Here is a 27,990-nt window from a genome sequence, read left to right as displayed (position 1 = left end):
GGGAATATGGGGTTTCATCAACATCAAATACTTCTTTGAAAAAGTTCATGGGAATTTACTATTCATTTCATCCAAAAAATATAAAGGTCTATGCCTGTTGAAACAAGCATCGGGGATGACGATGGTTCTAACAAATATTGATGTGTTTGTGAAATATTTTTAATTTGTGCATCCTAGAACAGGTCTTTAAAGGTAAAACGATAAGTATTTCGGATAACTCTGTGTTCAGTAACTACTTGTCCACGACAATGAGCTGACACAACTGCATGTTGGCATCCCGATTTTTGACCTTTTATTTACAAATCGATTTATCACACGTGCGTTTACAACGATGAGAGCATTATATGCAACAGAAAAGCGTCTATGTAAAAACAAATGTCAAGGAGAAACTAATTTTGGAGCGGCATGCGGACCAAAAATTTGCAGTAGTGTTTTTTTTTTTTTTCTTTTTTATTGAAAAGTCAATTTCTCCAAAACAGGAGCGGGAAAATCCAAAGAACTATTAATCAAATTGGTGTGGCCTTAAGGAGGTTTCTTTGTTTTCGATAGTAAAAAATTAGTCGTTAAATTAAAGAGCCTATGCAGGGCCTTTGATGGTCGGAGTACATTAGGTTTTATTTTAACTGCAACGTATCGGCAGGGTCCTCGGTATCCGAACTGGTTTTTAACCGGATTTCTAACGGAAAATATCGGTTATTAATTTGGTGATGTACGGCGGGCGGGGGCCGGGCTGGCGGTGGCCAATAGTGTCCGTGCATTAACTTTAAAACGCTTCGTCGAAATCTTTTCAAATTTAGATATGTTGTTCCCTGTGACCAAATGAAGGTCAAGTTCGATTTTTTCACGATTTTAGCTTTTATTGTTGGTGTTGTAGACCTATAAGTAGCGAAAAGTGATACTTAGATAACGTGCAAGAAATCAATTATGACAGCTTCTTGATACAGTAATGACGTAAAAGAGGCATAAAGTGATACATTAAATAATTTTAGTAGCAGAGTCAAGTTATTCCTCTGGTGTCTAATCTGAGAGGTCTGGATACTCATATTAAGGACATGGTTAAAGCTGGTTATTTGGTAAAAGATAATCATAGTAATTAGTTTGATATAGCAGAATCCACATTGTGTGAATGAACCTCAGGAATAGATTACCTTAGCTGTATTTGGCAAATATTTTCGAAATGTTGGGTCCTCAATGCTCTTAAACTTCGTACTTTATTTGGGCCTTTTCACTAATTTGATTCAGCGTCACGGATTAGTCGAAACGCTCGGCTAGCCTTATAAAATCATAGCAATGTCTCTTTCTAACCATGATATTGTGTTTTTGGTATTAAAGCAATGTCAATTAGGCTAGCATTGACCGATTGGTCTAGGTAGTAATGTTTCATCTTCTTCCGAAGGTTATTGTGAGCTATATATATATATAAATAAATATTAATTAAATATTTGCCATATTTCAGATTCATAATAAGCAAGTTAATACCGCTAGGATTTTTTGTAAACAATGCAATGGTCATGAAACTAGGTGATAATTGGCCAAGTCAGAAATGTAAGATGTGGCATGATAAGGATAAACAGGATATGGGCTGGCTTAATGAAGTAGAGAGTTGTCCATGTACACTAGTACAAGCTCTAAGTGATGTAGGACGTTTTTACTCTGATGCTGGATGTTACCTGTATGATAAAAGAACCAGTAAATGCAGATACCACGAAGGATCTGTCCATTGTGTGCGTTCTGTTCAACCTACGTAAGTAAATTTACAAACAATTATAGAAATTTAGAAATCTTACATTAAAATTTCCAATTCCTCAGGCATGTTTGAACTAAGGTGTATTTGACCTTTCTTTTCCATTAAAGTTTAAAATTGAAATCAAAATAAAACAAAATAAACAATGGTTTACTTTTATAAATTTTGACTTGGATGGAGAGTTGTCTCATGGCACTCATACCACATCTTCTTATATCTAATTGATATTTTGTTGTTGTTTTCATCATTGAGTAGTTAGCTGCTTCCTTATTAACGTTCGTTTATATCTCATCTAGTAAATGTAATTGATGTATTGTAGTTCTACGCCGTAAATATATAAGCTGTTGCTTACATTAGAGACCAAATATGCTCATTTTCATGATCTATTAGCATCAAATGAGATGTTGAACATGATCTTAAAAATTACTTTTACAAACAAATTATAGAGTTTCTGAGGATTTTATGACATAACTACAAATTAAGTTTAGAACGAAAACGGTATCTTTATTTTTATGTAGAAGGCTTATATAGATATAAGAAGATGTGGTATGAGTGCCAATGAGACAACTCTCCATCCAAGTCAAAATTTATAAAAGTAAACCAGTATGGGTCAAAGTACGGTCTTCAACACGGAGCCTTGGCTCACACCGAACAGCAAGCTATAAAGGGTCCCAAAAATTACTAGTGTAAAACCATTCAAACGGGAAAACCAATATAGCCTTTTTTTTGCAAAAACAATGTTTATTTCACCTGTAACCATATGGCCTAAAGGATCATATAAAAATCCAGAATTTAACGGTCTATGAAAAAATGTAAAGCTAATGTAGATATCAATTACGGAAGAAACGGATGAAAAATTTTAAAATATTGATATTAGATATTTGTTGATGTAAGAATGGTAATTATGTATTATCAAAATATATCAGTGTTATTACCTTAATTACCAAAATTAAAACAGTAGTTACTTCACCATATCTCGGTACCATAATTGTCTGATAATTCATCTCTGCATGACCTCTGATTGTTAATCAGATGAAGGATTCAGGTATGTGATCACGACTGCATTTAATCAGTTGCATAGCCTGCTTTGTAAGAGTCGACACAAATTAATCTATGTTCTGAACTCATAATTTCATTGAGAGTATAGCCTATAGATACTACCCACAGTTGAAAGCACATGGCAGTTGTGCACATGTGAAACTGGTTAAACCACACCATAATTTTCGCCTGTATAAATTCAGGTTATCAAGACCATGTGTTGTTTGTTGCCTTGGTTTATATTTACTTACGTTTTACGGGTGTTGGGGTGGAATATTGAATTGTCCAGTATTTTGGTACTTATAATCAACCGATGCAAATGTCCAAGAAACCACACTACAATCAAACAGAGCAAGACCGAATGCATGGAGTGTTTTTGGTATCTTTAGGTATCAGCTACACATACAATATTCGCAATGCGAAACAAGACTTTTGACAAAAAACTGAACCTTGTCACACAAGAAGTATTTTCGTGTGTTTAGATATAAGAGAACACCAAAATATGTCAGTCTCGAGTTGAAACTCAGGCAAAAAAGTTTTTTTGTCGGAGTAGAAATGAACGTGTTCCTCACATGTCCCATTTGAGTTATTTATGTGTTGACGTACTATCAATGCTGGTTGTCGACTGAACTCAGAGAACGTGATTATTACATGGATCAGCGATCAACGATGGACTATAAATGCTATAATTCCCCAAAACCAGTTACAAAAACGTTAAAATTTTACTACAAATTCTGATAAAATTTATATGAATATAGGACCACATTTAAACATATTGCTTTTGTTTTTCTGTAGAAAATCCGGTGCCGGAAACCAGTGTTGCTATGATGACAGAGGTAATCTAAGGTATGCAGCTGATAGTTTTAGAGGAAGTACTCCAGATAAAAGTCATGGTTTAGGTGCCGCTCCTTTTGGTCGGCTTGACCTTGTTCCTGACATGTCTCACTGGGTATTAGATATTGCTTCACTCTTTCAATGCTGTATGTGGACTGACTACAAGGACTGTGACTATTATATGGACCAACGACCAACCATCGACTGTAAAGGATATAATCCTCCAACACCAGGTAGATAAACGATAATATTTTACTCCTGAAAAATATAACAAAAATACTGAACTCCAAAATTAAACGCTATCAATCAAAGCAAACGTGAGCATAATTTACAAGACTTTTTTTGTTATTCCGGCGCTTTCTTAGGCTGAAGGTGTACAGTGTTAAGGGAAATGTAATTTAATTTCTATAGTGTTCCTGTATTTGTCTTTGCACATTATTAACCTTTACTGTTTAGTCCATTTTTGGTAAGATCCTTTTACGTGGCTCGGTTCTTATACATCCCGCCATTGTATTATTGTGCTATGGCCATTGTTTGTATTCTTGTCTTTCGTTTTTGCTTATCTGCTATGTATATATGCCATTTTTTATTCGTTGTTGACATATTTGTTTTTTGTTATTATAGTGATTAAGATTATAACACAATGTTGACTGCTATACCTCTATTTTTGACATTTGTACCTACTATGTCTGTTTGTTTTGTTCACACATTGTTGTCGATATAATGGAATTTTATGCGACTGTCATACAAGTGAGAGGTTTAGCTAGCTATAAAACCAGGTTTAATCCACCATTTCTAGATAAGGAAATGCCTGTACCAAGTCAGGAATATGACAGTTGTTTTCCATTCGTTTGATGTGTTTGAGCTTTTGATTTTGCCATTTGATAAGGGACTTTCCGTTTTGAATTTTCCTAGGAGACGGTATTTTTGTTATTTTACTTTTTTCTAATGAACAACTATATTTGATACCATTCCAACAAATAGCCTCCGTAATAGCGTTTCTGCCAGGTCGTCAAATAAAATGCAAACTCACGATACAGGACAGTGGATTTCTCAAATTGTCCAAAGTGACATTACATATTATGGCTTCTGAATCATGAAAACTTCAACATCATAAGTCAACAGTCACTAATCAAAAGTACAAAACAAACAGACAAAACTTCAACAACATAAGTCAACAGTCACTAATCAAAAGTACAAAACAAACAGACAAAGTAATATTAACACATTAAGGCTTTTTTGTTTTTATATTGCCTTTTTTTTTCAGAAATTCCAGTACAAACATTATGCATTGTTAATATCTAATGCTCAACGTGTGACGTTTCTCTCTCCATGCATCCGGGTTTGGTCCTTTAAGAGCCCAAACTCTTTGTTCTTGGTTTTTGTATAGTTTTAACGTTTATGGCATCGGTTAATTGAAATACAAACATTAATCTTTAAATTGACAAAAGTATACACGCACATCCTGTTTACAGTAGTAAATAAGCGGTGTATAATGGGGTGTTGTGGTATTATATATGCCTTATTATTACCACAAGTGTACATTATCAAGTTAATTGTAGCCCTTGTATGTCAATTTTTATGTGTTTAGCATACCAAACACTTTTTAGCATCTTACATTAACAGCTTACTCTTTTGGAGAACCCTAGTATGTTCATGTCCGAGTTGGTTTCGTGTTGCTCAATTATTAGTTTTGTGATAAATGGTCAATTAGGAACTACATATTGTTAAATATACACTTTTCCTGAGTATTTTACAAAGTCTGCATAGTTGTTAGTGTTGTACATCAGCAAACTATATACTAGTGTAATTTTTCTATTTACAGCGATGGTTTTTGGTCAAGGTCACATTGAAACGTTTGATGGGATGCATCAACGTATGTGTGGTCATGGCGATTTCCTATTGATGAATACTACGTTACCGGATAATAGTGTTGTCACAGTTCAAGGACGATTTTACGAAAATGTTTTCCCTGAAATTGTTGGTAAGCTTAGTTATTATATTCACATTAATAATACATATCTAATTATAATTATCACAATAGATACATTTATTGGAGTATTTTGGGCTAGTTTTATTCACAAGGTTTGGTTTCCAGTCCGCGTTGGCCACGTGTGCATGTTTGTGGCAGAGAATTATTTTGAAAATAGATTTTTCTGCTCTGATGTGTGGATGTAGTAGAGTGTGTCCCCGTGCTTGTAGTTTATCCCCTTTTATTTTTACAGTTAGGGTTTTTCCTTGTGAGATAGCTACATATTCTATTATACTAATGTTCTATTTCTTTTTCTATATTTCATCCCTGCCCCCTTCTATGGTTTTACTAAGAATTCTTATATCATTCTGTATTTGCCTTTTATTAGGTCCGGGGACACAGTTATCGTCCTTTGATTTTCGTTGTCTACAAATAGAGTCCCTAGTGCAGACATTGTATAACTTGCGCACATTTTGTTCATGCACCTTCCAAATTTATTTCTTTATATTTTATGCATAAAATAGTGAATTGGGAGGTGAAATGTCATGTATAAACAATTTGGAGTAATTTTTACATGTATGTAAAGTAGGGATCAGGTCCAGTTTGAAAAGGTCAAAAATAAGTACGTCTAGATCTGAAGCTGACTATGCGGTATGGGGTTTGCTCATTGTTGAGGGCCGTACGGTGACCTATAATTGTTAATTTCTGTGTCATTTGGTCTCTTGTGGAGAGTTGTCTCATTGGCAATCATACCACGTCTTCTTATTTTTATAATTAGTTGTTATGCCTAATCTTTTGGCACCACATGTGAAGATTTAAATTATTTCACGATGTCGTAATTTTCCTCCTTTTTCAAAATTGTTTTTCTACTGTTAAATCAAACCTATTTGATTTAATTAACAGTACAATTATAACTGTGACGCCATCAACACCACCATTTTTTCAAAGGAAATACAAAAAAGACATGACATACGTTAACCACTGACGAGGTTTTGATTTTACAAAGTCACGTGTGGCGTGGTTATTTTAGTTTATTAAGATCTCAGCCTTCCGCAATTTTCTCCGGATTTGTGGACCTCACATTAAACATTCTATAAAAATCATTTCTGTGAAAGCACTTACTCTTAATTAATGAAACAATATGTCTCTAAACAATAAAAAAAAACAAATGACGAATAAACAACAGTTTAACGTGTCGAACAATGACCTCAAAAACTGGAAAAACTCAGCTTATATGAAAAGAAATCATGTTGCCGTACACTCTGATATCGCCTGTTGAACTTCATACATACCGCAGCGCCATAAATAATACAGGAGTACACGATCTTCTATAATGCGCACAGATTATAAAGCTATCTTTAAATGTACGCAATTGCATGTCAACATCTTTAATGTATCATATGTCTAATTTTAGCTACTAGTATATTCGCGACAAAAAAACCCAATGTTACGCGAATATCCAAATGTATGATATTCTTGAAATTCTGGCGGAAACCATTATTATTGAATCAGATGTTATACAACTTAACCAGTTTGTTTCTTGTAATGCAGGTGAAAGAGGAAACACCTCTGTCGTGTTAACCAATGTAGGCATTCGTGTTGTTCGTGGTGGTTCTACAGAGACTGTAGAAATAAGACTAAAATTGCCAACAACAGATAGGAGTGCACGTTATCTTGATGTTCTCGTCAATCAGCATTATCATTTTTTCGAGTCTAAACAATCCTACTGGCAGGATTTTAAATGTGAGTAAATGTATATTGCTATAAAGTGTAGGTATTAGTGCATTAAGATACATGTATTTTGTGAATATGAACTGTTGTAAGTTGTTTCATTGTAGTTTACATAACATGTGTTAACAGTTTTTATCAAACGTATCATTTCAACTTATACTTACAAAAATTTAAAGCCATGTCTTCGAAAAGGTTTCGCACATCCTTGTGACTTAACATAGCAGAATATTTAGTCCACAGATATCTATCTGTTTATATAACAACAAAATAATTTACCAAAAAACATAGAAAACACTTATAAACATTTTTGGTCGTAATAGTGCACCAGAAGTAATATTATCTATACGAACATATTATGGTCGCCATAAAAAAAGTAGATAGAAACAGATTTAAGGTGTAAATACCATAGAAACAGGTCACAGATAGAGTTACAACGCGCTCCAGGCATTTTATTTTGGTTTTTTCTTTATTGATACCGCTGCTGGTGTTCTATTAGTTCTCGAGGGTATTATTTGTTCAGTAGACAGTGCTTTGGTACTGGCATGATTAATAACATACCCAACAAAAATTGTGCTTTCATAAACTTTAATTTTTTTAAGAAATTAAGGTTCAAACCGCCTAAGGCAAAGTTGACCATTGATGAATTTGGCCAAAACAAATTTAGGTCCCTATTCCTCATATTGATCTGTACGTGTTTTTGGTACTTAAAAATCCTTGACTTTTGAATATTTAGCAGCTATTGGCGTTCCTGATGAAGATTGATCCAGAAAATCGATTTGGACGTATAAATGTTTGTTATTTTCAGTTTATTCTATACGACAATCAAGTTCTTTATATACTGTTAGTTAACCCCGCCTCATTCGTTATGTGCCTGTCTCAGTACAGAGCCTGTAATTAAGTGCTTGTCGTTGGTTGCTGTCTGTCCTATTTGCATAAATTGTTATTTTTTTCGTTTGAATGGATTCACATTTTATCATGTCAGTGCCTTTTAAGACGGACTACACGGTATCGGTTTTGTTCATTGCCGTAAATTGCTTCAATCCGCTTCATTCGGATTATATATGTTGGATAGGTGTGTCATTGGCAATTATACCACACATTCTTATTCTATAAAGATGTCTAGATAAACAAATGAAATTCAACCATAATCAGATGTCTTTACAAAATATCCCAATGTCTGAGAAGTAGTAGATATTCTTTTAAATAGACACTTCTAAAAACCCTCCCCATTTTTATTTCGAAAAAAATTGGAATAAATAAAGATATTTAAAGGGAAATGCAATGGAACTAAGTAATCGAATAGCACGTTACTATATGATTATGGTATAATAGGTAACCAAAACAGAAGTATTTATCTTTTCCTCTATGTGGATGGGTTTTTTTTTATTTTGTTGTGTTCGTATTGACTTGGGCATGGCCATTCTTGAATTAGGCAGCTGTCTGCTTCAATCTAGTTTCAAAATGCAGAAGCTTGTCATTTTCGACCTGAAATAATAGGTTTATTTTTCATATTCAACTGCTGAAAATATATAGAAAGAATTGATTTCGTTCCTAACAAATGTTTACTTAAGTAAGGGATTACTGAATTTGTAAATACTATGCAGACAAGATACTTTATGAAAGTCCCATCTCATGTATACATATTTAAAATATAGACATATACAAATGGTAAACAACAGCGCATATATAAGCCATTCTAAAAAATAAGACTTATGAGAGACTGATTTAAAACACAATTTAACACAATTAAAACGATAACAAAATATGTTTATTTCATTCAATAAGCATTTACGGTTGTGAACACGGACGAGACGGGTAAAGAAGCTAACTTCACAGTTATTCTAAAGCAGTATGGACTAGCTATACAGGTTGCTGATTGTGACAAAACATTGTGTGTTTTAGTTGTGGCACCGCCTTCATTTCAGGTAACTCTTTTGATTTGTTAAAAACGATTTGACTATACTATGTTTAAACCATGGTAAACATATCTTTTTTTAACAAACAATAAGGCATATATATATATCAACTAATTATGGAATGTTTGATGTCTGATAAATTATACAGCGCAAAAATGTTAAATATTAGCTCAATAACGAGGTATTATTTCTGCTACATTAAAAACGTAGGAATAAATAGTCTAAATCCAGGGCATTCGTTGGTGAGTTTTTCCTACCGCTAGCCATTCATGGCCGTTAAAGAGTTGGCACACGTTTTTTTAGTGCTATTCGTCTGCCTAAGTGAAAACAGATATAGATAATTCAACATTTGTATTAGATTTTGGATATTCAAATATTTTAGCATCGAGCATCACTGAAGAGACATTAATTGTCGAAATGTGCATCTGGTGTATTAACATTGGTACCGTTTATGTCATTGCCGCTGTATGTTAAGCAAATAATAGTCCATCAACTCCTTTTATTGGTTTTTGCCGATGTAAATGTTTTGAACCAAGTGTCATTGTTAAGTCTGATAAAGACAAAACGCGCTTTTAGCGTTTTTAATTATGAGCCTAGTATCTTTGATGACTTTTTGTATAAACCAAACTTTTGTTACGTATACTCAGTAAACATAAACATGCAATGAATTCATATAAGATGTGCATCCGCAAAAGTACTCAGAAGACAACAGAATTAGTAACAGACTAAGATAGAAATGTATTTTGTTTATACGTAAACAGCATTTTTTAATTGTATATCTTGAATATAATATAGATACAGAACAATTGTAAATGTCAATGGGTAGTTGTGAATAACTGATTGCCAGAATCAGTCGTAACCGCTAGTTATCCCATTTTGAAGAATTACAAGTATATGTCGTCAAGATCTTTACTGTATTTGTAGGGAAAAGTACAAGGCCTGCTTGGGAACTTTAACGGGAATGCCACAGATGACTTGCTACATGTAAATTATACAATTACTGAACAGATGAAACAAGACAAAGTTGATGATTTAACGCTTTATCAGTTTTTCAAATATCCATGTAAGAATCATTTAAGAATGAATTTTATCTTAAAATTTGAACAAACAAGTTTTTTTTATCTGATTTATAATAGGATGAAATGTGTCCTCATGAATAAGTCTTAATTTAGTTTTGCCTTCCTCAAGATACAATTCTCAGGATTAAGAAAATGAAATAAAATATTTTTAAAAAATCTAATTTAAAGACATGCTTATTGGCATCCTAAAAATGACATCGATTTTGATTTATCATTTGTGTATAACATATAATTGTTTGTAAGGTTGCTTAATCTTCATTCATTACCACACATTTCAAATTGTTTTACAGGGGCAACGCAGGAGAAAGACAGCGTTTTACCAATCTTTGTCTCTCCAAGTTATGACCCGCACATTTGTTCAGCAGATCAACCTAATAGAACACCTCTTCAGGAATGTAACAATAATAAGCCTTGTTTGTTTGACTATAGTGCTACTGGTGGCAAGGCTATTGCATTAAGAACTAAATCAATGTCTATGAGAATTCACGAACTACGACATTTTCTTACACCAGGTAAAGACTAGATCTTCTAGTTGTAGCTTTAGTAGTTTTTTTTTAATAGCAATCTGTTCCAAAATTCAAACTTATTAACTTATTAGATAAGGACAGAAAAAAAGTAAAATCACAAAAACACTGAACTCCGAGGAAAATTCAAAACGGAAAGTTTCTAATCAAATGGCAAAATCAACAGCTCAAACACATCAAACGAATGGATAGCAACTGTCATATTCCTGACTTGGTACAGGCATTTTCTTATGTAGAAAATGGTGGATTAAACCTGGTTTTATAGCTAGCTAAACCTCTCACTTGTATGACATTTGCATGCAATTCCATCATATTGACAACGATGTGTGAACAAAACAAATAGACACAATAGGTAAAAATGTCAACAATTGGGGTACAGTAGTAAACATTGTGTTATAATCTTAATCACTATAAAAACAAATAAATATGTAACAAAGAAACACAAAAAGGCATATAGGCAAAGCGCATTAGCAAAAATGAAAGACAAGAATACAAAAATTACAATAACACAATGACGGGATGTACAAGTTCAGAGCCACGTCATATGTATCAAAGAAACACAAAAAAGCATATAGACAAAGCACATTAGCAACAATGAAATACATGAATACCTAATTTTACCATAGCACAATAACACAATGACGGGATGTATAAGTACAGAGCCACGTCATATTTAACAAAGAAACACAAAAAGGCATATAGACAATGCACATTAGCAAAAATGGAAGACAAGAATACAAAAATTTACCATAGCACAATAACGGGATGTATAAGTACAGTTTTACAAAGTCTGAGTAGCAGCTGCAAGCTCTTGAATACCGAATAAGTTGGGAAATGTATATCCCATATGCAGGTGAAGTTGGTATATTGCTACTAAGGTGGGGGAAATTGATAATTTCAAAATTAAAATCGTTTCCTTTGTCATGGATTCTGGTACTGAGATGACCGTGTATGTCAAATTCGAGGTAAAAGTCTAAAAATGAGGTGGAGGAAGCAGTGTCTGTTGTTTCTTTAATTTTTAGTTCTGGGGGATATATTAATGGAACCCAATCAGAAAAGTTAATGGAAAGAACATCATCCATATATCTGAATGTGAAATTAAATTACCTGGCTTCTTCGATCTTCTTGTTTTTGACAAGTGTCTGAAGGAACTCCTACTCATATGAAAATAAAAAGAGATCGGCAAGAAGAGGCACACAGTTCGTTCCCATAGGAATGTCGACAATTTGTTGAAAAAGTCTACCTCCAAATTCAACAAATATGTTGTCAATAAGAAACTCCAGCATACTGATCACTTGTTCCTCTGTGTGGAATGTTTTACCAGAGTGCGTATATTGTGCCAAAATGTTCAGTTGTTCTTAAGAGAAGGTGAATTCATAATCAAAATCTAATAAATAAGCTAGTCAAACTATAGTTCTGTATGTTCTAATGTTGATGTCAGATTTTAGTTTGATGTAAATGTACTATATCCACTGTCATTTTGCTTGACGTTGAAAAAAACATCTTCCTAGTCCGCCATTGTTGTAAGGAACGCTCATGACGTCATTTGAAAGAGGCCAAATAAACCGGCTATTTTCTAGTGGCAGAAATGACCGATTATTTGACCCAGGTAGAAAACTTATCCTGATAAATCGGTGGTTATTACGTATCATACGGTATGGAAAACCAAACGTTTTCGTAACAAATATTTCATACATGTAAGAGTCTCTTGCATGTAAAATAAGGATTTACTATTGATGAGTAATTCTTTTATATCGTTATAGATGTATATTATCATTGTTCTTATTTGTTATCTATAGTTAGGTCGTGTGGTCTTCTCAATGTTCCGCGTAGTTTCAAGAGTAACACGAATTACTTACTAGGACAGACAGTAACTGTTGAGAGTTGTAGACAGGGATACTTACAGGGTGATGACACAACATATAGATGTTCTGCAACAAGTGAAACTACTCAGACATGGTCTCCTTCGATTACTGCAAAATGTTCAGGTATATATTAATAATTAAACGTGATCTGTAATCTGTACACTTTTCCTTTGATCCTATTCTTAATATCTTTTAGATAAAAAAGGATAGGCTCTGATACTCGAAAATATTAGACAATAACGTCACGTAACAATGCAGCAACGTCATTCATTGAACCGAACAACTACTACAACGCTTTGTACGCGTAAAATAGTTCTACTAACTTCTTCTTGTATTTCCATATTCTAGATAAAAAAAAACATCTAGTTAAGACAAATTGCAAATAAAAAGAATCATGACAATCTTTATATTAAAACTGATTTCATCACTTAGTCCTAGTGTTTCAAATTTCCTCCGTTTTGTCGTTCCCATGATTTTTTTGTTCTGTATGTAATATTTTAGAACATCAAACGGTATTGAACTGTTGACTGTAGTTTATATTGAAAAATGATGGTAACAATTAAGGACTCGATTCGGCCTTGAAGGATTAACTAGATATGTAACAGCCAAAGATCACAACCAATTGAAAATTATTTGATGCCATAAGAATTATAAATAGCAACCTCTGACGTTTACGATTTTGTGTGGCAGTATGAGAAATGCCATACTTAGTTCAATTTCAAAAAAAAAATATTGATGGTCGTAAGTTGCGTTGCGTTTCTAAATTGTAATAATGTGCTCATTTAATTTGTTACTTAATTTTTACATGTATGTATGATTTTGATTGGGTCTTTCATGCCCCTGTTCCATTGAAAATGAATGAACTGTATCATTATATTACAGATACAGTTGAGACGGCCGACACTGGTATGATAGTGGGTATTATTGTTGCAGTTCTTGTTTTCATTATTATCCTTGCTATTATTGTTGTTGTAGTCAAAAGGCGTAAGAACAGGAAGTAAGTCATCTATTCATTTTGTAATGAACAATACAGATATTTTTATCATCATATGACTACAACTATAACATGTATGTTTTACTATTAGCCATTTCGTAGACTAAAAGATCAGAAATAAAGAGGTTTGTTATTGGCAGAATTTGTCAAAATGTGACATCCTAATTACATAATTAATATACCGAACTCTAAGGTAAATTAAAAAGGGGAAGTCTATAGAGACTGACAAAATCAAACGTTAGATTTTTTTCAACCAACGGAATAAAGGAAAACAACTGTCATAATCCTGACTTGGTACAGGCATTTTCCAAAAACAAAATGGTTGGTTAAACCTGGTTTTATAGCTAGTTAGTCCTCCCGCTCATATGACAGTAGTTCTATAATATTGACAAAACTGGATGAGTAACCCAAACAGACATAATCGTTTAATGTGACTATTATTAGGATCCAGCAGCTATAACTGTGTAACCAGACATCACAGCCAAACAACTAACTGACTAAAAAATTCAAACAAACATACAAGTAATTTTTACAAAGAATTCGAAAGTATTTTTAATAACTATAACCCATAAATGAAATTGTGGCCAAAAAACGGCAAAATATCAGGCATTGATCGTCCATCGATTAATCACTTCCTGTTTTACAAATACTTATAGCGGAGTATATTTAGTATGAATTGTGTTTGTTTGCCTTTTGGTTGCTGTTTCGTTAAAAACAAACAAAACAAAACTGAGAATCACAAAAAGGCATTTCAAAACCCAGCAGAGCCCCGACTCCGGTTGCGGGATTTTCTCGCTACTTTTAAGACCCATTGGTGGCCTTGTGCTGTTTTCTGCTTTTTGGTCGGGCTGTTATCTGTTTGACACATTCTCCATTTCCATTCTCTATTCCATGAGATTAAAAGTTAAAAAATTGACACTGAAGAGAAAAACAAATACACAATGAATCACATGAGAGAAAAATGCATAGTTAAAATTAAACGTTGCACACTGAGTTCAAAATATTGGAAAACAAAGTTATCTAATTGCTTGATTAAAGCCTCTGATGAGTCTTCTGTTGACAAAACACGCATCTTTCTTACTATTTTCTGGATATGATTTCTTAGATGACTTTATTGTTTTCCTCATACAGCAAATAATTAAACAGCAATCAAAGATAGAATGAGCTATATACATAATGCTGGTATCTTTGATGATTTTATGGTTTTCCCATATGTCAAACCCTGAAACACCAACAATAGATAGAATAGATTCAACAATAAAACTATAAAATCGACAAAAGAAAATAAATGTGACATCTATCTTATTATTAAACGAAAGGATCATCTATAGGCGTTTGTTATGTTGTTGTTTTACCCACCCCTAGCAACTCCTTTCCGAATTCCTTATTATTTGTAAATCATTAGAATATGGACCTGTCTGAACGAATTTATACATGTCCTCTTGGCCATTTATTTTTGCAGTGATGAAAAGAAGATTTGAACATTTAGGGGAAAACATGTGATTAGTATTAAAGTTAATTTAAAGTTCCAGAATCCTTAACATTTGAATAGACATAAACAAATCTAATTCTTTTATCACCACGATGACGACGCGGTCTAGTGTTTGACCGGAAAATGGCGACAGCCACGGAAATTCACTTGTTAAAACATAAGATTGTGTTATATAGAATGCAATACCGAATTTAAAAGAATGGGTACCTTTCTTTTCATCATATATCTAAAAAAAAAAATTCCATCCTTAGGTATGATTCCAGTAAGGGACAGTATGGGGCTCCTAAAGAGGAGGAAACTGTAAGTTATAGTCGACCACATAAACCAAGTACAGAACTAACTGGTGAGGGAGAGAAAAAACGAGCTAGTCAAGAAGACAGCTTATAGAGATAGGAACAATTATTTTGTATATTTTATCATTATGCTTAATGAATGAATGAATGAATGAATGAACTACTGAATGCATGAATGGAGCGAAAGAGTATAACAGCTTTTATATATGCATGTCTTTAAATGTTAAATTGCTTAAATGTTGTTAACAATGGTTTGCTTTCAAGGTGTAATACCACCAAATCATAGTACGTCACATCCGGTTGCATACGAAAAAGGGTCGAAAAAAAATATTCCCTTGAATTTGACAGTTGTAGGTAATAAATCCTACATTTCATTGCAGTAAAAAATTTCTTGGTCACAAACGTATATCTTGGGTATTTCAAAGCACCATTATTTTTTTTTATTTGGTTTTTCTTTTGAATATTTTGGAAATGGTTATTTTCTTATATGCAATGAAATGTTATGTGAAATTTTGTCCATAGCACTGGACAGGATTAAACTTTACTCATGCCAAGTATTTCTTTATTTGAAACAAAAATAAATTCTGCACAATTTTTTGAAAAGTGCAAATATAACAAAGACTAATAGGGGGAAATCAATGGTGGTATTACACTTCAAGATTATGATGAAACAATGTTCGATGTATGCTAAAACTCAATGTGTAAGCGTTAGTTCGTCAAACTTATCATTTATTTAGTAGTATAGAAAATACATGCACACAATGTCTTCTCAAACGAAAGCATTTATGTAAAATCATATATTATTGTAAATGTCAATTACGGATCTTCAAAAACGAACGTTGATAAAATAAACACTTGATATTTACAATACAGTGTATTACTTACCCTTTAATAAATCTTCTTTTCGTTTGATGTATTTGAAAACTTGAATTGTTAATTGTCAACAATAATTTCTTCTCTTTAGGATTATTTCTCTCCTTATCTTTTATTATATGATTTATACTTGTTAATATCAATAAAACTTTATCGAATTTTAGCTTTGAGTGTGCCTGAATATTCTCCAGTACAATAAGTCATACTGCACTTCCTTATAAATGTTGACACACACTTCATTTTTATTTTGTTTATCATTTCATGTTGTTTTTATACTTTCATGTAGCTAGTGTATTATACTCTTAAAATGCAAAATAGTTTACAATTATATTTTTCCGATCCTTTTAATTGCAATAATTTGAAAAAAAGACAAGTATTTTCTACCTCAATAGCATGTACTTTTATGTGTTAAGAACAGATTTACGGTTATTTAATATTTTTGAGGCTCAATGATTGTTTTAGAGAAGAAGTTTTAAACCTGAAATAGGTTGCAAATTAATACTTTTATCGAGAAAGGCAGCATTGGTGACGAATTTGTATCAAACACTTTTTTCTATGTTGGTCAAACATTTAATGTAATCATGATAATACATCATTGCACCAAGGATCCATTGATTAAAATATTCAACCAAACTTAATTAAACATACACTACTTGCCACCATCATGTAGCCAACTAACAAAGCTTTTTTTTCTTAATATCATATTTTCACTATTATTGTATTGTACATTGATCAAATTTATTTTTCATTTTACTTTTAACATTTTTATCTGTTTCATTATATGTAAGGACAATTATGTATAACCATACTTAGAATTATAACGTACATTAAATCTATGTACACCATTTGAGACTAGGGAATGTAATCTTATATTATATGAACATATTTTGTATACATTATTATAAAATTTTCATATAAAAAGATAAAGAAAGAAATAAAAAATTACAACTCTATCCTTACACTTTTATTTAAATCTCTCTTTACAAAATGTTTGCACTCCAGTGAACATTTTGATACTAAATTGAAACATATGATTTAATGTATATCGATCATATGAGTTAGTCATTCGACATTAGTTCTGGGTGTATTATAAATTTTAAAAAATGAATAAAGTAAACATACTAACGGCATGTTGTAACCTTCACAAGTCAGATAAGATAAAGTGAAGGTAGATAATTCTTAAGCTTCGATATCTTTATATCTTAGTTCGCAGATTACAAATGGTCATGATTATATATCAAAAACATTTTGAATTTTGAATTTAATTCAAGCTGATTTAGTATTATATTAATAAAAATTATAAAAAAGCATCAAGCATTTAAAGCTAAATGTATGAAATGTAAAAGTACAACCGATTTTAAATCAGTCTGATTTTCATAATTTTACAGCAAAATATCTACATATCTAAAATCTACTCAGAAATATACATTTTAACAAATTTTGATCAGTCTTGAATTAAATGTTTTTCGTAAGATAAAAAAAAAAAAAAACATTCAAACACTTTCCCGCTTAAAAACATATATGTCTGAATCAACGTTTGAATTTATCACATTCCAAGTGAAGTGACCAATCTGTTATCACTAACTAAACAGATAGGACTATCTAATTCTTCTATCACCACGATGACGACGCGGTCTAGTGTTTGACCGGAAAATGGCGACAGCCACGGTTATTCAAATTTATTTGACTTGGATTGTTTTTGCATTTGTTTTATTCTTATCATGTAAGTTTATTGTGAATATTATATTTTCTCGTTCTGCAAAGGTGTATGTCATATTTTAAAAGGCTACAGAAATATTATAATATGTAAATAAACTCATCATATATATATATATATGTTTACGAATACCAGCATGTCGCCACTTTAGTTGTGCATGGTTTGTTTTTACGGTACGTGTTAAGAAGGATGCACTTATAATGCAAAGAAATGTTGCATTCCAACTGGCAGTGCATAATACAGATACAAATAAAAAAGAAACATTGATATAATTATTTTACAATTAATATCAATTCTCAGGTTATTAATGAAGAGAAAAGTATGAATGTTTCCAATTCGCATAAAATCCTAAAATTGTATTTCAAATTCATTATCCGTTTGGTATTTATCGCCTCTTTTTAATTATGCGAATAATGGATACTCGTAAATTTCCAACAATAAACGACCATAAAAAGGTGGCAATCAAACATCCTCAGTCGAATTAGTTCAGACATCATTGCCAAAATTAAACACAGACCAAAGACAACGAAGTTAATAAAACGCTACACAGAAAACTAGATTGAACTAGCTGTGTAAAGTACTTTCCTCCATACATTATTTTTCTTTCCTTCTTCTCCCAACTTTTTCCTTCTTATTCCTAATATACTTCTATGAATAGTGTGATTTAACTTCTATAGATAGTTGGGATTCACCATATTTTACCTGGGAGGGGAGGAGGTGGTCGGTTTGAAAATTCGGTCTTGATATTATTTGATCATCCAATAAAGTTCCTCGGAATTTTTTATCCCCTTTACCTTTTTAAATCCATTTTTTTCCGATAATGGATATGACGACTTTTAAAAAGTTTATAAATCCAAAACGACAAAGAGTATAACCAAAGTTGGCAAAGAATCAGAGTTTTGCATGAGGGAGACATATTCTTTAATTTAAAATATTGGTTGCTTAACATCCAGTGGCAAATATTTCATGCATGTTCAGGACGAGATCACATTAACCATTAATACGATACGTAGGTCCTATGGTGAGGATCGTCTAGGTTGAAGGTCGGGAAATTTGGACTGCCACCGGAAAATGAGGGTATATTGGATATGGACTGACATTTAGCTTTGTAACATGCCACCTACAGACCCTTCAAAGAGTTGTTGCAGGGGTTCCTATAATGTAGAGAGCGTGGCACTAGCTGTACACGAGGCATTGTATTTTATGTTCCCATTCTGAAAGGACGTGACTGCGAACTTATACATCCCGCTCAGCCAGAGAGAAGGTAAAATTTGGCAAGGCTTTTAATGCTGGTCGAAAGAACACCAAAAGTGACCATATTTCTATTCCCCGGTCACCCTTGATGTTCTTTCTGTTCAAATAAAAATACAATGTATATTGGTATAGTAAATAAAGCATTGTTTATTATGAAATACTTTTTACACGAAACAAGGAAATGCATGTCACAGTATTGCTCCGGTGTGACTTGAATGATTTACTTAAGCTGTCATTTTTAAGCATTTCTTTATTCTTTAAAATAAAGATTGCCTGAGACGATTGTATCTTGCCCTCATCGAGCTGGCGTTTTCTGCCTGTCGTATTAACCCTTATATTAATGGATTGCCCGTCTTGTTGATAAATGACTGGATACACTTCATAGAGGAATGCTAAAACAGGATATGACATTATACAAATATTTTGAATTATCCTATTATATTAAATGAACACTTTTACATATTAAACAATTTTCTATCTTTTCCCATTTCTCCTATTTCACCTTGTGAACAAAATATTCCCCTTTTTATATACAGGAAGGAAATGACCCACCCCACCCCTCCTACATTTTGATCCCCTTTCCCTCCTACACACCCAGGTAAACAAATATGGATAAGTCCTTATAAGTGAATATTTTATGCTATTCATCATATCCTCTTTTTACCTATTTTCCTACATTTTTGTATTTTCAAATATTTTGACCTCGAGCATCCATGAAGAGACATTAATTGTCGAAATACGCGCGCATCTGGTGCAGAAAAATTGGTATCGTTAATGTTATTACTATATGTACCACTGGATTGATACCTTTGCTGGTGGACTGTTAGTCCCCAAGGGTATCACTAGCCCAGTAGCCAGTATTTCGGTACTGGCATGAAAGAATGGATATTGTGTTATAAACATTTGCTGTTTCCAAATGTTTGCAATTATTATAAATTAAACCCCCACGGGTGACTGGGGATTAGAAATGGTCACTCGTGGTCTTCTTCCGACCGGCTGTAAAACTCTTGTCGAAGTGGGACGTCCGTTTGGCTGTGCGGGATGTATAAACACGCATCCACGTCCAATCAGAATGGGGACATTAAATCCGATGCCTCGTGTTAAGATATTGTCACGCTCTATGCACAATAAGAACCCTTGCAGCAATTCTGTGAAGGCTCCGTAGGTGACCTGTTGCAAAACAAAATTACTGTCCCTATTCAATATACCCTAATTTTCTAGTTGCAATCCAAATTTCGTGATCTTCATCCCGGCCTGCCCCTATTACAGCACCTACCTATTGTATTTATTGTTAACTTGTTCTTGTCCTGAACATGGCTGATGTATTTGCCACTGGATGTTAAGCAATCAATATTCTTACTTAGGCTATATCTCCCTCACGCAAAGCTCTGAATCTTTGCCCGGCTTTGGTTATACTTTTTGTCGTATTTGGTTTATAAACTCTTCATTTTTTTAAAAAGTGTTTGGATTTTCAAATAAATGGCCTTGAGCATTACTACAGAGACATTGATTGTCGGAATGCGTATCTGGTGCAGAAAAAATTGTATCGTAAATGTTATTCAACAATTCATGCTGATCGACCCACTGTGCGGAACGTACATTTTAATATACGGCTAATTTGTTCTCGTCCTTAAGGATGTACACCTCTGAGGAGCCAAACATTTCTAGAATTAAATTTGTTTTCTTATCCTGATATTTGGGTTTATATGACTGTAGGAAAGTAATTCATATGGTGGTGCACTTCTTTTTTTGTTACGGACACTTGAAAGTACTCCATTTTTAATGATTTTCCCATTTTTCATCAATTTTTACCCATTTTTGGGCTATTATCATGAAAAAAATCTCAGTTTTACAATTAAACTCTTTTTCATACTTTCACTAAAGATGAAGTGGACCAATCTGAATTAATTTAACTTAAAAAAAGGTTGGTGTTAATATTAGAAAATTATGTTGCTTTTTCGTGTCAAATTGACAATGCTGTCAATTTTGTAAATTTGGGATTTTTCTCTTTTTCTTTAGAACAAAAAGCATATTATTTCAACATCTTTATTATTGAAAAAATACATATCTAAGAATTTTGAAAGAAAAAACTGATATGGGATGTACATACTTTTGGTAAAATCATTTCATTGTACCCCTCATCTATTTTCTCAACATTTTGGCTGATGACACTGACCGGATTGGTTATAAAATTTGAAAATCGTATTACTCAAAAACTACTTATTGTAAGTACACATTTTTTTCATAGAGTTTAGTTTGATTATAATATTTTTTAAATTCATTGATATTTCCACTTGTATCACATGTTTTGGAAATAATTCCCGAACGAGATTTCAACGAGACTAAAACATCAGAAGAATACATCCTTAATATGCATGAACTATTTGTCACTGGACGTTTATCAATAATGGTAGCAGACATCATGACATCGGATTCATAACTTGGACATTCTTAATGAGCTTCATTGCTTATAATGTTCATTCAATGTTTTCTAATCAGGTTCATTACTGGCACGTGGTGTCCTAGTGGGGTCATTAACGATGTAATTTCTAATCAGTTTCAATACTATCACGTTTTTAATTTGCAGGACTAGAATACTGATAAATGATAAGAATGGAATCGAATCATCTTGATGCAATTTCATCACTTGAATTTTCTTAAGCTTAAGTTGTTTAAACACATTCTCTTTTATTATCTTAATAATCATTAAATTAGAATTAGACTTGTATCCTAAGGTGAGCAAGTATGGGGGAGTTATGAGAGATCATGGTCTACCCCAGTTATCTATAAATAGAAGTGTTTGTTTAGTAAGATGGATCAAAGTGTTATAAATCAATGATCCGTTATGGGTGGTTATCAGTCAGACATTGTAATCTGTTGATAGTCGGATAAGACGTGTCAAAATATAACTATTATACACACAATGGCTGGCATTTCATACTGGTACTTTTCTGAAGACACATGTGTTTATTAATATTTTGTTTTATAAAACCCTAATTTATCACAATGCATGTATACCTGACAACACCCAATATAAAAAATTTACATACAGATATAAAACCAATTTATGCACTTAATTAATATCGCGAAGAGTTATAACTTTCCTTGTACAAACAATGCAACAATTCCTATACAACTGTGGCATAATTTGGGTTCATTTTTCGTCCAAAGCAAACATTTTCTTTCAAAACCATTTCGAATGAAAAAGATTTTTTACAATGTCTTTTCACACTTGATTTTAAACTACTGCTATCGAAAGTAATAATAAGATACTCATTCATTTCCGGGTTTATGTTAATGTAAGAATTAGTATATATGTTGTGTACAAGATGTAAGTTTGTACAAATTATAATTTGTACAGGGTTTTTGTACAAGTTATAAGTTTTTTGACACATACCTTCTTGCACCAGGTGATAAAAGTTTATCTTCTAGAATGTATCAGTTTAATGTCTTAAATTCAAATTTATATACTTCAACCTAACATTTAGTGCTATTCTCTTTGTCTTCAAACTGGAAATGAGGATACCTGAATGGTTTAAATTCTAATTTTATTTTTCTCCTTATACCAAAATCATATCCATAAAAAGTCTTTTTGTGTTCTTATAATGTTTTTGTATTAATACTCAGTATTAGACTGTATCATGTAGTTGTGGAAATGTGACAGAAATATGCGAAACAAAAGACTGTGTGCTTGCATCATCCATTTGTATGAAGTGGATTATAAAAAACTGATAACTTGTACAAAAAATCTGTACAAATTATAATTTGTACAACATTACAACTTGTACACAACATATACATGAAATCCAAGTCGCTATTGTAAATTAATTGTCCCATTGGCAATCATACCACATCTCCTTTATTCTACAGAGTCACAAAAAAAGATTTATCAGCACAATGCATGCAATTGATTGATTGATTGTTTTTAGCTTACCCTCCAGTGGCAAATATTTCATGCACATTTAGGACGAATAAACACAGTAATTTTAATCTTATAGGTACAAAATGTACGCTATCCAAATTCGATTGATTGGGATGAAATTCGTGATATGAGGACTTCCGCCGGAAAAAGAGGGTATATCTAATTTAGACAGAATTTTGCATAGTATAAAAATGGCTATAAACTTTTTCTTACAAGATATTAATAATTCAAAGTATACTATACCGTTTCAGTCCTGAACTCGATTTTTAAACTGTAACTATCGATAGGAAAAGTTAGAAATTCCTTTCCGGTTTTATGTAATACAAGCAGGTAAAATATAAGAATAAATTATTGATATACTCATTAGCATTATATAGAGTTTAATTAATACAATTAATACATTTGCGTATGAAAATCGCTATAAACTTTGTCTTAACTGCTGCTTTCCAGTTAAATTACGAGTTACACATTTCAAGTTATGTATCAACACTAAAACTGTTCTAGATGTTTGGTACCGATGTGATTTGATTTAAGCCTTTACGACTGATTTGTATGGTTTGATCTTATGTTGTGCTATTACATCACTGTCATTAGGCGTTAGGCATTAGGCGCTCACAAACATATTTTATCAAACCACATTCTTTATATGCTTGTACCATGCCAAGTCCGAAGCAATTTCAATGAGTGTCGTTGAAAACTGTTTGCCATGCTTGTTCTTTGTTAATTGTTTTATCACAAGGAAGGCCGTTGGTTTTATCTTTTGATTTTTTTCCCATTTTGCCATGCTGGGGCCTTTTAAATCTTACTATTCGATTTTTGGTTTGCTGCTCATTGTTGATGGTCGTGCGGTGACCTGTAATTATCCTCGTCCTTTGGTCTCTTGTGGGTAGTTGTATCATTGGCAATCACATCACATCGCCTTATTTTTTACGTAAAGATAAAAACGTTTAACTATTTTGGGGTTGACGGACAGATACATTGGCAATACAACATATGAGTTTATCAACTACTACAATGTACTAGTGGAGTGACAAAAGACGCTATCAACTTAATATGTTTAAACTTTATGCACCATCTCCGCAATCTACGACTCGGTACAAAATAATGCTTAGGTACTAGAATTCCATAACATTGAGTCATGATTTAGCCTGCAGATAGGGTGATTTATTATTTTTATTAAATCTCACTTGTCACTGCACTTTTCAGCAGAATTAAAAGGAGCGGATAAATATAGATTCTACCGATGCATCGTGTGTGATACGACATTTCTCCACTCGAGACAGTTAAATTTTCAAATTTAATACTCGAGGCTCGCAGAGTGTTTTAAATATCTAAGATTTAGATCTCTAACTGTCGAGAGTTGGGAAATATCGTATGCACGATTAGAGTGATCCATTTTTGTCTCATTGGTTCAGTGAATTTTACCTAGCTGGTCTATTTCAATTGGTCCTGCTTGTAATTTCTACTCAGTAAAGTTTTCCTTTCAAATCATTATATTCGTATGGTCATTATTCCAATCAGTTTTCTCTAAACAGGTCATATTTAACTGTCTCGAGTGGAGAAATGTCGTATCACTCTCGATGCATTAAAACACGAGGCTCGCAGAACGTTTTAAATATTTAAAATTAAACTGTCTAGATGCTGATCTAAGCCTAATAAATGTTTTACATAATTTTATATTGTTTGAAATTTGCCAAAGAGATTTAAAAGATAGAAGAGTAATTTCGTATCGCACAAGATTTTGTTGTAAAATATGTTTCTCTAATAAATTTTAGACGATATGCAGACAAACTTAATCCTTTTTTTTCCAATGGTCTTCAAAAAGATGTGCTCTTTCTTTGAAATGTCATTAAGCATGGTCGCCTTTTTTTCGTGATGTCACATTAGGAAATTTAGAGGAAAGCAAGAAAATTTGACGCTATCATTGAATTTTGACCAATGAAGAAGTTAGAACTGGTATTAAACGAACCACACATTGATTCAATAAAAATAATCAACAGGTCGGGAAAAGAATATATCGGCTTAGAATTAGAGAAACAAATATCACGAGTTAAAGTCAAATGTATTTCGTTGATGCCAATATTACTTCTATTGCAGTTTCTAAAGGCGAAGGAGAAATATTTCCACAAACTGGACAACACGTGACTAGAAATGAAGACAACACTAATCACGAAGTCACACTTCCGTCTAACATCAAGTTTCCGTTCATGGGAACAATCTACAAAAAACTCTATGTATGTTTCATTACTTTACCATTTTTAAAGATATATGTACCTTTACGGTAAATACGGTAAATATGATTTTTCTTATTCTGCCATAGTAGGAACATGTATTGAAACGTTTTGGACGGAGATAACAAAATATTGCATACTCTGATTTTTTCGAAAAGAAACCATCTTTTTTAAGAGATAATTTCAGAGGCTATGGCAGGATGTTTGGTATTATTCCTCCAAAAAGACGTACAAAGACAAACAATAACGAACATCACATGGTCAAGATAGCCTGATGTGGTACTGTCACGTGGTTAAGTAAAACATTTCACCATGCACCCAAACCTATCCTTTTTGCCTATATAAGCCATATGTCGTAAAAGTAAAATACACAATTTTTATGGAGCATGGCTTTTAAAAGATCGGACTGTAAAACAAATTTGAAAGTACAGCACATCCCTGTTTTTTAATTAGCCTTTATATGTAGAAATATGTGACAAAGGTCTGATGAAATTAAAAGCTGGTATTGAATTTTAATTAAATAATTATAAATATCTTTATGATTCCCCCCTAAAAGAGTACCATACGCAAGAAATTTATTATTTTGGGACACTATTCGGCATATTTTGTCATTATGAACACGAGCATAAAAAAAGCTACACCAAAGATCAATTATCAGTATGTTGGTGTTTCTCAATGACAACATATTTGATGAATTTGGAGGTAAAATTTTCCAGTTCGTTGTCAGCATTCCTACGGGAACCTCCTGTGTGCCTCTCCGTGACGATCTTTTCTTATTTTCTTATTTTCATAGAAGTTGGCGTTCCATCAGACAATTATAAACAACCAGATGATCAAAGAAGCGAGACAATTAATTTCACGTACAGGTTTTAATACTGTATTTTGATGATGTTCTTTCCATTAACAATCCAGTTTTTTTTCTGATTGGGTACCACCTATATATCGTCCTAAACTAGACATTAAAACAAACACAAATACAGTTTCCTTCGCTACATGTTTAGACATATACATTTTTACCTCGAATTTGACTACAGCGGTCATCTCAGTACCAGAATCTACGACAAATGAGACGATTAAAACTTTGAAATTGAAATTTTCCTCACCAAAGCAGCAACTTTTCCTATTTCACCCGCTCATAGAGTATACATTTCTCACTTCATACGATATTCATGAGCTTGCAGCTGCTACTCAGACTTTGTAAAACGCCATCGGTGTCTGGGCAAAAAAAAAGTGAGCCAGGGTTTTGTCAGAGAACTTATTGTCCTTTTTCAAAAAAAAATATCATCGGAAAGTACCAAGACCTAAAAGATAAATATTCAGTGTCTACTTCACAATTATTAGAGTTCTGAGTTATAGATTCTAGGTGCTGACATTGTGTATCATTATGTTTTCTTTACGATTACCCCTTTAGTTATATTCATTTTGGTCGTATGACCCTTGATTTGGCTCGGTATTTGTGGATCCAGCTTTCGTGTTTTTGGCTTTGGGCGTTCTTGATACGGGTGCCTCCAGCGTACCGGTGTGATTCTGACGTATGAGGTTTTCGTAGTGTTGTTATCATTTTGCATATCCTCGTAATTATATTTCACTTAGTTTGTACTTTATTGTCAAAGTGTATGTGTATGTAGCCTTTTAGCCTTTTAGCCTTTTCAACTTTTTTGATTCGATCGAGCGCCACTGGTGAGTTTTTTGTTGAGGAAACGCGCGTCTGAATCCTACTTATAATAGACGTGCAAACGAAAACAACAAACATAATTAAGAACAACATATAGTCCAGAAAGTCTGACTTGGTACATGAACGAAATGTGATTGGGTTCAACATGTTTTACGTGCGAACCTCCACCTTCTGCCAATCATTAAAAAATTTAAATACACAATATATAGTGCTAGTTTATACTTTGTAACCGGATAAACATTGAATTGAATTTGCTTATATTATTTAATGTTATGTATATGTGCAGGTATCTAAGGATGGTCTTGTTGGATTTACTCCAGGGACTCTACATCAAACAGAAATATTTACTGACACTCTTACCCAAGGTGACCCGGCTTTTGTTGCTCCATATTATTTTCCTGCACAGGACATTGGTTCTAACTTGAATGGCAAGCCATACACTGGTCAAGTTTTGTATAGAGAAGGATCTGATGTTCCGCTAGGGGAATTATCAAACTACTCCTCTATCATCCAGGAATCTATGGTTGGGTTAGAATACCAGTTCGAGGCTTCATATGCTTTGGTGGTCACGTGGAAGGAAGTCATTTCTAAAACGAACGTTTTGAACAGTTGTAATCCATGCAAGGTAATTCATATCTTAACCTATATGTGCAACACTTCTTATACTAACAAGAAAAATGAATAATATGCGAGGTTACAACTCCGGCTTTGTTTCCAACTTTATATATGTTTTGGCAAGGGAAAATTTTCGCAGATAGAACAAATATAAAAGTAAATTGAACTTATATGATTTATTGTCAGGATATGACAGTAATTTTGATTTTTAAGTGCATCAC

The 27,990-nt window shown here is 32.9% G+C and overlaps 2 protein-coding genes across 2 annotated transcripts in view; both read left to right on the top strand.

Moving 5' to 3' along the window:
* The window catches only part of LOC127726283 (sushi domain-containing protein 2-like), a 50,857-nt gene extending 33,549 nt beyond the window's left edge, over window positions 1–17,308 (top strand). Inside the window, exons 10-19 of the mRNA XM_052233597.1 lie at window positions 1,457–1,744; window positions 3,578–3,849; window positions 5,442–5,600; window positions 7,140–7,331; window positions 9,105–9,244; window positions 10,160–10,298; window positions 10,605–10,826; window positions 12,638–12,826; window positions 13,586–13,700; window positions 15,441–17,308. Coding sequence (XP_052089557.1) covers window positions 1,457–1,744; window positions 3,578–3,849; window positions 5,442–5,600; window positions 7,140–7,331; window positions 9,105–9,244; window positions 10,160–10,298; window positions 10,605–10,826; window positions 12,638–12,826; window positions 13,586–13,700; window positions 15,441–15,576 — 1,852 coding nt within the window. The 3' untranslated portion in view covers window positions 15,577–17,308. The remainder of the gene's footprint in view (window positions 1–1,456; window positions 1,745–3,577; window positions 3,850–5,441; window positions 5,601–7,139; window positions 7,332–9,104; window positions 9,245–10,159; window positions 10,299–10,604; window positions 10,827–12,637; window positions 12,827–13,585; window positions 13,701–15,440) is intronic.
* An 88-nt stretch (window positions 17,309–17,396) lies between these two features.
* The window catches only part of LOC127726282 (sushi domain-containing protein 2-like), a 33,393-nt gene continuing 22,799 nt past the window's right edge, over window positions 17,397–27,990 (top strand). The window contains exons 1-3 of the mRNA XM_052233596.1: window positions 17,397–18,078; window positions 25,346–25,482; window positions 27,441–27,779. Of these exons, the coding sequence (XP_052089556.1) occupies window positions 18,009–18,078; window positions 25,346–25,482; window positions 27,441–27,779 (546 nt within the window). The 5' untranslated portion in view covers window positions 17,397–18,008. The remainder of the gene's footprint in view (window positions 18,079–25,345; window positions 25,483–27,440; window positions 27,780–27,990) is intronic.

Source organism: Mytilus californianus, unplaced genomic scaffold (assembly GCF_021869535.1).
Source record: "Mytilus californianus isolate M0D057914Y unplaced genomic scaffold, xbMytCali1.0.p SCAF_17, whole genome shotgun sequence".
NCBI lineage: Eukaryota > Metazoa > Mollusca > Bivalvia > Mytilida > Mytilidae > Mytilus > Mytilus californianus.
The sequence above is the reverse complement of the archived record's forward strand: the minus strand, read 5'-3'. Positions and strand labels throughout refer to the sequence as shown.